The 16,989-nt window shown below is 41.2% G+C and overlaps 1 protein-coding gene across 5 annotated transcripts in view; it reads left to right on the forward strand.

Annotated features, from left to right (window-relative positions):
- The first annotated feature begins 1,640 nt into the window (after positions 1–1,640).
- Positions 1,641–16,989, forward strand: part of rorc (RAR-related orphan receptor C) — a 41,588-nt gene continuing 26,239 nt past the window's right edge. For 4 of the 5 annotated variants that reach the window (XM_072460988.1, XM_072460985.1, XM_072460987.1 and 1 more), the window contains exons 1-3: positions 1,641–1,747; positions 1,837–1,916; positions 6,794–6,823. In XM_072460988.1, the coding sequence (XP_072317089.1) occupies positions 1,865–1,916; positions 6,794–6,823 (82 nt within the window). In that variant the 5' untranslated portion in view covers positions 1,641–1,747; positions 1,837–1,864. Of the gene's footprint in view, positions 1,748–1,836; positions 1,917–6,793; positions 6,824–8,877; positions 8,995–16,989 lie in introns of those variants that run through there. The other variant, XM_072460989.1, reaches the window with a different exon arrangement.

Raw genomic sequence — 16,989 nt, forward strand, 5'->3', positions numbered from 1 at the left:
AGTCGAAGCGGCACCTTTCCTGTTACACATCATCCACAAAGTATTGGATAAACTCTTTACTTTCTCCATGATGTAGCTGTAGTGCATCATGGGCTCAAACAGCAGCCGTGCTCGTGCCACAGCCGCCCGGAGACAGGAGGCTTGGTGTTATATTCACACATGTTCTGCTCCTCTAAGTTGTTTTTCACTGTGAGCACAGTCACTCTTCTCACATGCTTATTGTGTGCACTTAAGTTTTATGCCCGGATTCTAACCTTTTGTGATCCCTTAGACAAACTCAGTCATTGTGTTTGGGACAGCCAAAAAGTACAACGGATTATAAGGGCCAAGCTACAAGTCTGTATTGAACTGCAATGTGTTAATAAAACCTGTAGATGGCAATGTTCATCTAAAGTTGATTTTTATTTGACCAACAGGAGGCAACTATTTAGGGCCATTTATCTTCAGTGACCACAAAAAATATTCAATTTGCTTCAGTGTTGTTTGATTTTATTAATTTGAAAATATGTTGATGTGTGCAAATGACCAAGTCTTAATCACACAATTCATAACCAGGCACAACTTTTTTTTAATGGGGAATCACTACCTGCTCGTCCTTTCATGGGTTTCAGAGTGATGAACATCTCGCACCGTTGCCATAGCAATTAAGAATTCTAAACAAAATATATAGTTTCAATGGTCAAAACACTTATAATCACAAACATACAGAAGTGTTACCCTAAAAGTTTCCTTATTTAAAAAAAAAAAAATACTATAAATGATAAACTCAGTATTCAACATTTGCTAAACTTCAAACTATAACATTCACAATATGATCTACATTTCCATTTGTTTACACCACATTTGCCACATTGTACGTGCGTGTTTGATATTGCCATGGTTTGCATCGTGAGTTTTCAACCATCAGCTATTGTATCTGTCATTTTCCAATCAATCAGTGGTTTGTGTGTGTTGGTTTGCAGCAGCAGTCGTTCTCACACTCTGGTCTGGAGTGTGGTTTGTGAGTACGAGGAGGCGCATTTGTTGGTCTTGGGGCCCCTGCACGTCTAAACGCAGATGGAAATGCTGGCTTTGCACTTGACAGCCTTTTTTTTTTCTTTTTTGTGTGTGTGCTTTGGGTCTGTTACGCAGTGGACGCCAACATCAGTTATTTTTCGCATTTCCCTTCGTGCTGTGGTCAACATGCTTTGGTTTTGAAAGTGGGGGTCGATTATGGGCATGAAAACCACCTGCTGACAAAATATAACTTGCGTGCAGTTTTTGTCACAACACCTATAACTGACCTCTAAATTGAACCCAGTGAAATAAGAATCACAGTAGAAAAGAAGAAAACAAACATTAAACATTGGCCCATACAGCAGCTCAGGGGCCTCCGCTCCCCACATTATTCAGCTGAGAACTGTGCGCCGCGGCTGCCCAATGCTTTGTGTTTTCTAGATTAGTATCAACGCGGGATTACGTTTCTCAACCGTAGAACCCGATCCACTGGCGTTACGTAACGGGGTGGTGACATAACCCGCTCCGGGCAGTGCAGGGACGCGGTCAGGGACGCGGTCAGGGACGCGGTCAGGGACGCGGTCAGGGCGCGTGGAGTGGACAGTGCAGAGGAAGCGGGGCCGGACCGCTCAGCGATGGGGACATAATTATATATCACAAATAACTGGGAAGCTGCGGCGTGGACGGTGAACTTGGACATGTCCGTGCAAGACTTGAAGTGTCTGCGCCGGCCCGGCCGTTAACGCGTCAGGTACTTCTCCCGTTTGTCTTACAAGTTGACTGAAGTGTAGAGGCTATAGTGTTGACCAGGTTGTGTGTTCTCTGTGCGCGTGCGTGCAGGGCTCCACGGCGTTGTCCCAGGAGAGTTATGGACTATGAAGGGCCCCTCCTGCCTCCCGCCGACAGCCTCATCACCAGAGGTAACACAGAGAGTACACGTATATCATCACACATATTACTACGTTCACTACACACACTCTGGCCCCTGATCACATGTGGGTCCAGTTTGTCTTCTTCATTCATTATCTGTTGGCATGATCTCCTCAAGAGTCAGATCGTTCTTCTATCTTTACCTGCAGCTCAAAGCCCATTGACTACTGCACTTAAAATGCTCTGAGTGTATAAGAGTGACAGGAAAGCCGAGTAATCCCATGGATTAGGTCTCATTTTGATTCTGTTTTTGGAAAGGCTATTTACTATTCAAATCCTATTTTAACTTTAAGAGAGTAGAGGGTATTTTAAATACAGTTCTCCATTGCCACAAAGACCCACTGGACAAGTTACACTGAACTCAAAGCACAGAATTAGGGCTTCAGCCTTATGGGCAATAAAATCTTAATCGTAAGTATCAACTATAAAGGTGTGTGTTCTGGTGAAAAGTGGTAGAAGAGACCTGTTCAAACATGAACTGAAATGCTTGTTACTTAGATATTTTAGTTTCACATGTTAATGTTCCTGGATTCTGACTTTAAAATTAAAATGCAAATGTATTTGCAAATGCAATATTTACTGTAGCCTGTGCTCTACTGGTTTAAACACAACTCTCACAACAATGGCTTAACCTGCAGATGGAGGACATATGTGTTTCTCCTTCTCAGTTCATTCACAAACCTCATGTTCAACTCGTTCTCCAGAATTCCCTCACTTAGGCTCATTCATGACTGGTGATGGTGCTGGGCTTTAGGTAGTGACCGTTCAGATCAGAGAGAGTACGCATAGCTTTAAACACACTGGATTTATACAATAAAACTGGCAAAACCAATGAGAGAATGATGTGAGGCTTCTTGACCTTTTTGATGGGATAATCGTCTTGAGAACTGAAACACCAAAAGAAAACACCTGCAACGTGGCAACATGTCCAATGTTTTTGTAATTAAGAATAAATCAACATTGCAATTGTTATAGTAGATAGATAGATATATATATATATATATAGATATAGAATAGTAGAAGCATATTTTCATTGTATCTGGGGTCACAGATAGGTAATGTTAGTGAAATTATTTATACAGTACCTAAGCTCTAACTTAATACAGTTAGAGCTTTTCCCAAAACCATGCGACCCTTTTTCAGAATTCAAAACTACCTTCAACCATAGTTCCACCGTGGACATTTATATAACTAATTAAATACAGTACATTTAGGTAACACTGAGCCATTAAACAATTTAACCGTCTGCACCGTCACAATGGGGCTTTTGTGCGAAACGCCATGAAAATCAAAATACACGCTGCGTTTTGACTATATGAATATGAATATGTACACAACGCACCTTTAATCTTTACAATTATTCAAATCGATTTTAATACACAGTCCATAACAATATCACAGAAATACATCAGGTTATGTTCAAGACGATCAGTAGAGAACCAGATTGTCTCAGGACTTCAGTCATGGAGCGGTGACTTACTGGATGTGCACCTGAAATCTGTGGAGGTGGAAGTTGACTGTGGTTATCGAGTTTTAATTTTGCTGAAGTGACTCTTTGACAAAGTCTTGGTTTTAGTGGCTGCTGTGGGTGTAGTCTTATTTTTCTCAAGTAAAAAAGCTTTTCATGCTCTGCTCCTCACAGTTTGAGCCCGTAGTTTAGTCAAAGTTACTGTATATTGTGTCTGTATTAAGTAACAATGATCAGTGATGATGTATAAAATGTAGCGGTGGGAGACTCATAGAAAAACTAATGTCACAATTGTTGTTTTGGAGATGCTAAAATAGAATATCAATTTCATTGTCTATAACAACATTGATTAAAAAGGCAGGAAAAAGTAGATTAAACAAACTAACAATGTAATCTTTCAAATAAAGATGTAAATAAGTGTTGTTAGTTCTGCAATACTTGAACCTCAGTTCCAATATGTACAAATTTAGTACATTTGTGATGGATTATTATTTCAACTGAATATTGTCATTAACAAAATGATTGCGTTGTGAGGGTTTTTTGTGTGGATACCGAGCAACTGTGAAGCAATTAACGCCTTGTCAAGATGTAAAATTTAGGAATTTTAAAAATATATTCTAAAATACTTTTGCCTTATTTATAATTTTGTTTGTGGCAGAACTTCAGGGATAATTTATATAATAAAAAACTGTGGATATCGGTTATGCCTTTTGCAGAATAGGATTGAATAAACATTTAAAAAGCCGTCCAGTCTCAACAGTCCCTCACAGTTAAATATCTATTTGATCATTCTATATTATAAACTTGAATACATAGATTGTGCTGTTTAAAAGTCTATTTCAATTCAGTTCATATTTCTGTTGTCCAATATTATCACAGCCTTTGAATATAAAGATTGATTTGGTTACAAAATTAAACAATTCATTAGTCAATTAAAGAAACACAACGGGCTCTAAAAACCTTAAATGTGACGTGTAAATTGTATGAACAGATTGTCATTCAAGATCTAAAATAAGAGAAGTTTGTGAGCTCATTTTCATATTGAAGTGTGTTTTTTCTTACAGTACATGTTTGTGGCCTGTAATGACCTAGTTGACGGAGGGCTCTTACTAAATATATAAAAAAAACTTTTAAAAATGTAACAGAGCTCTCATTGGTTTCTGCTTTAAACCAACAACCACCTGTTCCTTCTGACGACACCCGCAGCAGTCATCACACACTGTTACAGTATAATATCTACATATACTCTATACAGCACTAGTTCTTTTCCAACAGGATGACAAGGACTTTAATTGATCTCAATCATTGACTAAATCACACACTTTGTATTAAATGTTCTTATATATAATTATGGGCTCCCAAACAGTAAACGATACAACCTTCTTATCATACTCCAACAAAAACTTTGTCAGAGACAACTACAATTGTCCTTATCCCTGCCCTTTTATGTAGCCTTGGTATATTTTATTTTTTACTAATTGTCTTGCTGTTTTGTGCTACTTTACTTATTTATTTATCTATTTATTAGCTAAGGAAAATTTACTTCTGTCAAGTGGACGCCCGTTTTAAAAGGAGACGTTTGGCCACTCAAAACATCTTCACTCTTAAGAGAAGTACATTTTCTTTTGCTATGGAACTGACTGTCTCCACAGACACCTGGATATTTTATTGAAATGTGTGAGCTACTGTGTCCAAGTCATTTCTCTTGAGGTCTAAAAACTAAAATAATTTAATCAACTAAGTATTTACCCAACACACTTTAAGCTTTCCATTCCAAAAATATGTACCACTTTATAATAACTACTTCCTCATTGGCCTTAACAAAGCATTGACAAAGACTCATCGTGAACATGTCGTTGACAAAGACTCATCGTGAACATGTCGTTTCTTAAGAATGATTCGAGCTTAGTAACTACTTCATTAATGTTAGGGTGCTTTCTTAAGGCAGAAATAAGTGTAGCCATTTTAAAGTGTTACCCAAAAAGTCTACTTAAGGGTTGCATCTAACATCTTTTACATTACTTACAATAGTAATGTGTGAATGAATCAAAAGGGAGTTTGACAACGTGTTACTTTGCACTGCAGAACTGTCTTGTGGCCTCTGGTTCCACTACAGTGCTGGTCTTGCCTTGACAAGTGGCTTGGTGGTATTGAACTTTCTGTGCATTTTCCGCTGTTGTTTGTGCATCTGGTTCATTCCATGCTTTTTGCTTATGAGGCAAAACAGATTTGATGAGGGGAGGAAGACAGTGAAACCACAGAGCCCCGAGCCCAGACCAGCTTCAGCTATAACTCTCCAGTGATATTATCTCTCTCCTTTGACGCACACGGCGCCATAAATAACACTTGGTCTCAAAGGTGCCCCCTCTTTTCGTTTGCCTAGCCCCGGTGTAATTTAAACTTTCTCACAATTGTGGTTAAACAGCCAGACGCACACTAAAAGGTGCTGATTGCTTCATAGTCGCCCACCAGCCTCTGCTTCTGCCTTGTTAACGTTGACTGTGCGTGAGATCCTCCGCAGTTTGGAGACAGGTTGTGACATAACAGAAGGCTTTGATCGAAATGTGTAAATGCCACAATATACAGCATGGTACACGTCTATTGTAGAAGAACAGCAGTTTCATAAATGATGACTAAATATGCAATACTTGTTTGTGTGTCACACCTTTATTGATTAACAGGGGAAACACTGGGTCACATTAGTTCAATTGATCAAGAAAAACAGGCCCAAAAAGCACATAAATAAACTTTATAATATATAATCTACCAATATGCAATATTTACATCTTTGTTACATCTTTCTTGGATCTATTATGGCTATACATTAGTATCCAAAAGATGTCGTTATGTTCAGGAAATATTTTATACAATTTGTACATACGCCAAGTATGATCATAAATGACAAGTTTAAGATTATTATTCACAATTGTTGGCCTTTGAACCAAACACTAAAATCCTTTATTTGCTTTCTCTTCTTTCCCATCCATCTTTGTGAAATCCACCTTTCTGAATGAAAAAGTAAAAATATCGTCACATAAAAAGCCAGATAAATAATAAACACGATGAACCGAATAATCACATTATACAAAGTGGATGTATTATTCACTATTCCAAGTCTCAAGACATTTATCAGATATGAAAGTTGAATGAGCGTCTTGCTTTGTGTCGTCTGATTCAACGGATTAAACCAGCTCATTTTGAGCCTACTTCATACAGTACATAATATACACTTTCTCCTTCTGACTGATAAAAAATAACAATCACTCACAGCAAATATCAATTCAAATAAGAATATTACATGTTTTAAAATGCCAAAGTGCTCACAAAGCAAAACTGTAGGGAATCATGAACAGCCTCTTATTTTCTGATTCATTGTCATTCATCGTCTTTGTTCTCTAGACGCAGTTCTGTCCAAGAAGACTCACCTAAGTAAGTACCTCTTCCCTGACTGTTTGCACGCACTCACTCACATCGCGTTTGTGCTAGATCTGGGCACATGCGTTGTGGTTAAACTTGACAACATCGGGGTGCAACATGCAGCAGTGCACCACCTGCAGTCGGCAAAACACAGAGTTGGGAGTTGGGCCACTAGCCATACGACGCGCACACCTGTTGTAGCCTCGAACACCGCACACTCGCACCGATCATAACACCCGGCTCCGGCATCGACGAGGAGATGACAGCGATACCGGGGCTGCTTTTTTTAACTACTCGGTTTTGCACTTTCTACCACAGTTGAGCGCACCTGGGTGGGTTATCGACGAGGTGAGAGGAGGTCTCGTTCAGATGGCTCTACCTAACGTGTAATTGATCTATGCAGGAGTCGACAGTGTGGGATAAGCAAAGGGAGAAAGGGATTAAAGTGCATGTGACAGGTTTTCGTGTTTTTCTTATTGTTACTCTGTTCGGTGGGATGGTGCCTGTGGTGAATGTTTGTCATCATCAGTCGTACATCAGTCGATTGTAAAGACATTTGGAAAAATAAAAGTTGAAAATTACAGGAAGCAGAAACTGAATCCCTCTGTGATGTCATCAATGAGCGACAGTACATCAAAAATGCAGGGACAATTTACAGCAACAGGCACAATTTTTGGACAGTTTAAACAGTCATTCGACAAAATAAAATTGGCGTTGTTCATCTTTATTTGACTAATCATAACATCTGTGCCTTTTAGACAAGTTTTTGCCCTTGCTTACAATATGGTTGCTAGGTAACTGTTGTGGAATTGCCTCTAGCTATTGCTGCGTTTGTGTTGTTTTTCCGAGTTGATAAATGCACACAAACGCTCGCACAAGACGGGACCAAATCCAACTGATTTGTTTCTTTTTTTATAATTTGAGTTCTTTGACTAAAGGTCACTACATTTAGGGGTTTACTGTTCATATCATTAGATCAAAAGAACAAGAGTTATTTACTGATTGTTAAATTAATAATGGCAGTATCTTTTCCAAACCAAATGTTTAATGTTAGCTTTTTGGAAGGCTACAACAAATCATTCTGGTTTATAAAATGATATAAAAAGATTCAGTGATTTCCTTATTGACTTTATTGACATTATGACATAAAAGCACATGAAAGTAAAAAGTCACATCACAGAAACACAAGAACCAGAGGACGGCATGAGCAAAACGTTTAGTAAATGACTATATTTAAGAATTTACTCAGTGAAATGTGCAGTCTAACCAGTCGTAGGCACTTTAAGTTGTATGCAGGTACAGTATATTCAAGCAATGGAGGAAAGTTGAGTTGGGTATATTCTTTATTTGTCTGGGACCATGTACAAATTCATTAAAATACAAAACATCTGTTGTGTTCCAGACTTACCAACTGCTACTTTCCACACAACAATAAAAATACATCAAAAAGATAATAACTCACATACATACATTGACAAACAGAGATCAGACCACCGACTGTCACACAGTCTCTGCTGACTCAAATTGGAACTTGTTTAAAGTTCAAAAAGCAAGTTCACTGCATGTACTCATAGTATTTGTTTTTTAACCAATTGAAAGTTAACAGACATTTCAGAAGTTTCACACAAAAAAATACCTGCAAAAAGAACAAAAGAAGCTGCATACTTAAGTGGTGAATACTGTTTTTTTTTTAAAAAGTGTTTTTGTTTGTTTGTTTTAATCTTTGGGACACTTTACAATCAGTTCTATCTATACCTTTAGCAACACTTAACTTAAACCAGGACCCATTTTTAGTACATTTTTATGAATCGCAAAAACATTGTCTTGTTAATTTCTTGCGATCGAGATATGTGTGTTTTTGTCACTGTGCCCACAGCTGCGTTAAAGGTAAAAGGAAAAGTACCTTGAGAAAGTCAAAGCACGGGACTGTCCCCCTTCCCTTTGATTCTATCTCCACTCACTCACAAACACTCAAACACACGCGAACGAGGAAGATACAGCGAGGCGGGTCTGTCACTCAAAAGTCTTACTGCGCTCTAGTGAGCAGCACCTGCCAACTTCAAGGACAAACCCACTCAAGAAACAAGAGGAAAGGAAAGGGAAGACTTAAGTTGGGTCGATAGTGAGAGAAAGTGAGTTTGTGAAAGTGGGACACGGCCGAGAACAGAGGAGGATGTTGCGAGGTAGGGATTCTTTGGTGCATCTTAACCTATATCTGTGTGTGGGCATGACTTACAACATGAAACAATCCTTTTGATCCTTTTTCTGTTTGCGATTAGTCTTGTTATTAACGATGGCATTGCAAAAAGGGTTTGACGTTAACTGTATAGACTTTCAAAAGTTACCGATACATGTTTAAACAGCTGCACTTACCTTGGTTGTAATGTTTTGGTGTGTAGTTTGGAATAAGGACAGCAATTCTGGGTAAGCAATAAAGTTATGTTTGACAATATTCAATTTCTGGATAGGGATTTATGTTCTAGTAGAAAAAGAAAGTAAATTTGCAAAAAGTGTATGTATTTGAGACTGAAATATGATCAGCAAAACTAAACTAAAGGGCTGGAAAGTTTAGTTTGCTTAAGACACGTGTATATATATATATATATATATATATATATATATATATATATATATATATATATATATATATATATATAGACACAGATTACAGGTTACTTAAATACTTAATTACTTTGTAATTTGCTAATCGTGACCATTCAAACTGTGATTTCCCTTTGATTGCGATTCATCTTGCTGCCTTTGAGTGGCTTCCAGCTTTAACCCAGAACACTGCAACTTAAATATTTTTAAAATCTGATCATAATTTTTCGTTAATCTCATCATAACAATAACATTACATCAAGCTCCAACTTTGATTTGTCGCACGAAACAAGCAAGTGATCAGACAAGTGTGCTGTAGTGTTCGCTGCAGCGCTTTGTGATTTCGCCCGACTGACTTATGGTTTTGAAAATGACTCAAATTTCGAATTGCGTCTCAAATATTTCTGCTTTCTCGCTCCCACATTTACAGTGCGAGGCAGCTAACCCGAGTACAGTGCAGAATCTCAAGACCATTTCTATTGTTTTGTACTATTGTATCTTAGTCGACCAAAATATGAACCGCAAACAATGGAACAAACTGTAGATCAAGACGTAGTTAGTGCTGGTTTAGTCCAGTTTTAGGGTCTGAATTTTGTGTTGTTTGTGCAAGTGTGAACGCAGCCTAAAATACTGTAATTTAAAAATCAGGTTCTAGTAATGCAAACCTGATTGAATCTTTCTCGAACTGTCCCTATATTGAACTACTGGCATTAGTTTATGATTACCGGTAGTTGTATTTATAATGGCCTTTTCATCATCAGTTAATTGAAACCTTTTGTGTTTGGTAGAAAGGTAAATTTATTGTGCTGTGATTAAAAACATGACAATTAGTAAAAATGGACAGTGTAGTAACATGGAAACGTAGCGCGCAACTCAACTAGTTTTAAGCTGCGTTCATTCTCAACAACACATCAATATTTGGACTAAAGTTGTTCTTAACTTGGACTGGACCGGGACTGAACCCAGACTGGAACAGGACCAGGACCGAGTCTACATCAGGACTAAACCCAGACTGGAACAGGACCAGGACCGAGTCTACATCCGGACTAAACCTCGATCAACCAGGGCCAGACCAGGACGCTACGTAAGAGGACATAGACGTTCAAATGACAAACAAAAAAACAACAATAACAACAAATACCGGTACGTCCAACACAGACTAACATAACACAAAATGCTAAATAAAGTCCAACAGCCAAGTTATAAATGATTCAAATGAAGTGCTCGCGGAGAAATAAAGGATCTTTAGACTGCAGAGAACCTGAACGCTGCAGGATTCGTACACTTTCACCTGAAGTGCAGTATCTTTGTCGTGATGAGATTCCTGTTCATTTTTTAGTAGTTTTATCACAAAGGATTTCCTGGTTCCTCTGGTGCAAACCCTGCACATCTTCTCCTGAGCTTTGGGTGTCACATGAAAGAGCACAGGTGACACAGGCCCCCGACTTTGGTTAACTGAAATTTACAAATGCTACTGTGACAGCGCCACCGCCTCACACACAAAGACATCAAAAGATGATGATGATTTTATGGTAATTCTTTTATTCTTTTAGAGTTTTTGAACCCCTGATTTCCCACACCTACAAACATGTTTTTGTTTTATTTTGGTTTCGGATGTAATTTTGATGCTAAATGTGTCACTTTTATGCAGGTTTAATTTTTTTTTATCCTAAACCTCACATCGTCGTTTTATGGTTTTGCTTTTTAAGAAAATTATAACGTGCACATTCTTTTTTAGACGTCTATCCAAAAGAGAAGTCTCGACGGTAAATTGCCAGCTAATTTAATCTCAACGTAATGTTATGGATGAGATACAAAATTATACATAAAACTATAAAACCAAAATTTAAAAAATTAATAAAACTGAAAACCCAAAACGTATTTTTGCAGTGTCAGCAAAATCCTGCCTCTTCTCGCTTTAGGTGAACAACATTTTCATAATTTTGACTTATCGACAGATCAGGAAAGCACTATTGTTTATGAAATCACACGTCGCCTGTAGATAAATATGTCTATCATTGTAGTATTCAGTGCATTTAGACACCAAACAGTTATTATTTACTGTTTTAAGATAAGATAAGATAAGATATTCCTTAATTAATTCATTTGAAATTCGTTTGCCGTCTTTTGCAATTATTGTACCTTAGCCGATGTTCCATGCATGGCTGCTGCTGTACGAGCGTCTGACACAAATATTTAAATATCACATCGTTAAAAATCGCAAAAAGCTTCTCGACACCTCATCTGCGAATGTGTAGGAGGTGGAAGTCTTTTATATTGACTACCTGAGATTGTTCCACTGCCGGCGCTCTGTGAAGAATTTGTAATGTTATGATAAATGTTAAATGTACAAAACGGAACAGAAATACAAAGAGCACGACCAGAGTGAACAGAATAGAAGGCAGCAAAATATAAATAAATGACATATAATCCAACTTTGGTCCAAAATCTGTCAAATGTATGCATTTGAATAGCTGCATTGTAAGAGTAGTATTTCATTGACTGTTAACTGAACTGTAAGTGGCTGATGCAGCAGCTTTTCAAAGTGGCTGTTATCTGTCCATCTCTCACTGTAGACACGCTACAGGAGATACTGGCCCTGATTGGATAAGAACGGCAAACAAAAGACACACTACTACTACTACTACTACTACTACTACTACTACTACTACTACTACTACTACTACTACTACTACTACTACTACTACTACTACTACTACTACTACTACTACTACTACTACTAGTACTACTACTACTACTACTACTACTACTACTACTAGTGAAGGATTAAACAGACACCGTTATAGATCAGTGTTTCCCATCCAGCTGATGTTGTATAGATATTTTGTATAGTATTTGAATATAAATATGTTGTTTTTTAGTAAATTCAATATGCTTAAAGGAGAAATATTATGTTTTTTTCAGGTGCTTAGTATTAAACTGTATCGTAAGGAGATCACCATTTTACATTTTGTTCATTGTAAAGCACGATATTGATCTAAAACAGATTCATAAGAGAAACAGGTCCATTGACTTCCTGTTCAAGACTGCAGAACTTATAAGCTCCGCCTCTTCGTAGTGACATTTCACCATAACAAGCAGCAGATTGTCATTTACATGATTTTATTTTTAAAAAAAAGTCTCACCCTAATTTACCCTTAATTTCTCAATAATAAAAAATAAAATAAATAATAAATAAAACAATCTCAATAAGTAGAGGGGTGTGGGCTGAGATGGGGGGTAGGTGAAAACTGGAATGTTCTGAGCACTCTGCAGGATTACTCAAACATACAGGAATCAATCAATCAAAATACAACTTTTAACAAGCTAATGATGAGGAAACGATAAGGTTAAAAACTCACTGAGGCTGAATTAGCATAATGTCCCCTTTAATAATGTTTTGGAGGCTTGAGATGTCAGCGTCGTTAAAACAAGAAAATATAAAAGTAATGATTTACAGTAGACTAAACTGATTTGTTGGAGGTGTTCGCAGTGTGAGGCAGAGGACGCTTACTTGAGATTCAAATAGTTGGGAACCAGTGTGACTAAAACCATGGCAGTGTTTCAAGAGCAAGAGAGAAGAACTAAATCTACTGTGTTACTAAAATGTTCATGAATAAAACAAAACACTCTCCAGTAGTTCTGTTTGGAGAGAATGTTCCACATTTATAGCATTGAACTGACACAGAGCCTTGAACCCTCTCACTTCAGAATCAGAAAACTTAAGAAATAATCTATATATTTTACTATAGATTGTTACAGATTAGTCAAAGCAGTGTTAGCAAAAATGACAGTAGATTGTGAACAAGCGTGTGTGTGTGTGTTGCATGTGTGTGTGTGTGTGTGTTGCGTGTGTGTGTGTGTGTGTGTGTGTGTTGCGTGTGTGTGTGCTGCATGTGTGTGTGTGTGTGTGTTGCGTGTGTGTGTGTGTGTGTGTGTGTTGCGTGTGTGTGTGTGTTGCATGTGTGTGTGTGTTGCATATGTGTGTGTGTGTGTGTGTGTGTCTGTGCATGTGTTTGTGTGTGTGTGTGTGTGTGTGTGTCTGTGTGTGTGTGTTGCGTGTGTGTGTGTGTTGCGTGTGTGTGTGTGAGTGTGTGTGTTAATAATAATAATAATAATAATAATAATAATAATAATAATAACTTTTATTTATATAGCGCTTTTCAGTGACCCAAAGACGCTGAACATAATAAAAAAGGGGGGGGTATTTACAGACACGTACAGAACACATTAATATACAGATAAAATGAACAAGACAGAAGAAGTAGAGAGAAAAACATGGGGATGTAACAGGGGGTAGAAGAGTAGGCAATGGGGTAGAGGAGGCTAGGGGTAGGGGAGGTCATAGGCTTGGGTGAAGAGGTATGTTTTTAGGCGGGATTTGAATGTTGTGAGGGTTAGGGTTGTGAGGGAGAGTGGCGGACAGGTTGGGGGAGGGAGTTCCAGAGTCGGGGTGCTGTTCGGGAGAATGCTCTGTCGCCAAAAGTTTTGAGTCGGGATGTTGGTGCAGTCAGGGTGAGAGAGGAGGAGGATCGGAGAGCTTGGGTGGGGCGGTGGGGGATGAGGAGGTCAGACAGGTAGGGGGGGGCAAGGTGGTGAAGAGCTTTGAAGGTGAGGAGGAGTATTTTAAAGTTTATGCGCTGCTTGATGGGGAGCCAATGGAGAGAGCGGAGAACGGGAGTGATGTGATCACGGGACCAGGTGTGGGTGAGGAGGCGGGCAGCGGAGTTTTGGACCATTTGGAGTCTGTGGAGGGAATGGGAGGAGATGCCAGTGAGGAGGGAGTTGCAGTAGTCAAGGCGGGAGGAGATGAAGGCATGGATGAGGGATTCAGCAGCGGGGAGGGTGAGGCAGTGTCGGATTTTGGCGATGCGGCGGAGGTGGAAGTATGAGGTCTTGACGATGTGGCTGACATGGGGAGTGAAGGAGAGGGTGGGGTCCATGATGACACCGAGATTGCGTACCAGGGTAGAGGGGGTGATGGTCGAGGTGTCGATGCTGAGTGAAAAGGGACCAGTTTTATTGAGAGTGGATTTGGTGCCAATGAGGAGGAGCTCTGTTTTGTCACTGTTCAGTTTGAGGAAGTTGAGAGTGAGCCATGATTTTATTGTAGAGATGCAGGTTTCGATGTGGCTGAGGGGAGGGTTTTGGGTGGATTTGGTGGTGAGGTATATCTGGGTGTCGTCAGCGTAGCAGTGAAAGTCCAGGTTGAGTTGGCGGAGGATGTGACCAAGGGGGAAGATGTAGCAGATGAAGAGGAGGGGGCCGAGGACTGAGCCCTGGGGTACCCCCTGCGTTACTGGGGAGAGGGTGGATGAGTGACCGGAGAGGGAAATGAACTCTTGCCTGTTGGTGAGGTAGGATGTGAGCCAGTCAAGTGCAGAGCCCTCAACACCCAGTTGGCGCAGCCTTTGTAGGAGGATGGAATGGTTTATAGTGTCAAAGGCTGCGCTGAGGTCTAGTAGTAACAGGATGTTGAGGGCCCCGGAGTCTGCAGAGGTGAGGAGATCGTTGAGTACTTTGACCAGGGCTGTTTCAGTGCTGTGAAGTGGGCGGAAGCCAGATTGGAGGGGTTCATAGAGGTTGTTTGACTGGAGGTGGGTGTGAAGTTGGGCGGCGACGATGCGTTCCAGCGTTTTTGAGAGGAACGGCAGGTTGGAGATGTGGCGGTAGTTGGAGAGGTTGGCGGAGTCTAGGGTGGGTTTTTTGAGGATGGGGGTGATGGAGGCCAGTTTGTAGATGGAAGGAACATGGCCGAGGGATAAAGACTGGTTGAAGAGGGAGGTGAGATGGGGGATGAGAGCAGGGAGGCAGGCCTTGGTTAGAGTCGTTGGGAGGGGGTCGAGAGAGCAGGTGGTGGTTTTGGAAGCGGTGATGAGGTCTATGATATGAGAGGAGTTAACAGAGGAGAAGGTGGTGAGGGGAGGGAAGGGTGGGTGGTCAGGGAGAGGGGGGGGGCAGGGGTGGGGGTGGTGATGGAGTTAATGGAGACGGCAGTCATGGAGCTGTTGATTTTGGAAATTTTGTCATTGAAGGCAAGGAGGAAAGAGTTGCAGAGGTCAGGGGAGGAGGGTGGAGTGATGTCCGGTGGCTGGAGCAGCTTGTTGACGGTGGAGAACAGGGTGCGAGGGCTCCGGTGGGAGCTGTTGATGAGGGTGGAGAGGTGGGCAGATTTGGCGGCTTGGAGAGCGTCACGGTAGGAGGAGATGTGTAATTTGAAAGCTTCGGCGTGGACGGTGAGGCGGGTTCTTTTGAGGAGTCATTCGAGTTGGCGGCCAGTCTGCTTCATGGTGCGGCGTTCAGGGGTGTACCAGGGGGCGGGGTTGATGTATGAGACGGAGGAGGTTTTCCAGGGGGCTAGGGAGTCAAGGGAGTCGGAGAGGGTGGTGTTGAGCATGACAGCATAGTCAGCATAGAGGGGGGGAGTCAGGGGGGAAAGCAGAGGATATGAGCTGGGAGAGCGTTAGGGGGTTGACTGACTTGAAATTGCAGTAGGTGATGGTGCGTTTTTTGGGGTTGTGGGGCGAGGGTAGGGGGGCGGAGAAAAGAATGCAGAGATGATCAGAGAGTGGGAAGGGGAGGGGGTGGGGCTTAGATATGGGTAGGAGAGAGGAACAGACTAAGTCCAGAGTGTGGCCTTTGGTATGGGTGGAGAAGTCAATATGTTGGGTGAGATGGAAGCAGTCCAGAAGAGAGAGCAAGTCGGATGTCAGTGGGGCGTTGGGGCAGTCAATGTGGATGTTGAAGTCACCAGTGAGTAGGAGGCGGGCAGAGAGAGAGGATGCGATGGTGAGGAGTTCAGACAATTCAGTGAGGAAAGAGGGGTGGGGCTTTGGGGGACGATAGATCAGGATAGCGGTGATAGAGTTGGGGAGGGAGAAGGCGAGGTATTCAAATGATGAGATGGATGGAAGGTTGAGGTTCAGTTCAGTGATGGATGTAGATTTTTTATGAATAACAGCAAGACCTCCCCCACGCCCGGAGAGGCGGGGTTTGGCAGTGTAAGTGTAGTTGGAGGGAGTGGCTTGGTTGAGAGCATAGAAGTCCAGGGGCTGTTGCCATGTTTCACAGAGGAGAAGCAGGTCAATGTTATTGTCCAGTAGCAGTTCAGATATAACAGGTGATTTGTTGGAGAGGGAGCGGCAGTTCAGCAGTGCAAGGGAGATGGATGGGGGCGCGGAGATGGATGGGGGTTGCTGAAGTTGGCAGTGCGGCAGGTGGGGGTGACGGGGGGGCGAAAACTAGTCCAGAGTGAGGGGATAGGTGAGCCGTCGTTGGAGTGTTGGTTATGGGAGAGACCAGAGCCCCTGTGGATGTAGCGGGGCCGGCGAAGGATCCCAGCTGAGCTAGCTGCAGAGGCAGCAGCAGCTGGGAGACGGTGGTTATGGTTGAGGAGGTGAAGGTCAGCAGCGGTGTAGGTGAGTAGGCGAGAAGTTGGTGGAGCGGTGGCCTGGAGGCGCGGGAGTGATAGTCCGAGGAGGAGATGGAACGTAGCAGCAGATGAGAGTAATCCAGTTAGTATGTTGGCGGTGGCTAGAGGCTGGTTAACTAGAAGCTGGTGGGCAGAGAGTTGTGAA

Source organism: Eucyclogobius newberryi, unplaced genomic scaffold (genome assembly GCF_026437365.1).
Source record: "Eucyclogobius newberryi isolate DKJ021-1_F unplaced genomic scaffold, fEucNew1.0.hap1 SCAF_3, whole genome shotgun sequence".
NCBI lineage: Eukaryota > Metazoa > Chordata > Actinopteri > Gobiiformes > Gobiidae > Eucyclogobius > Eucyclogobius newberryi.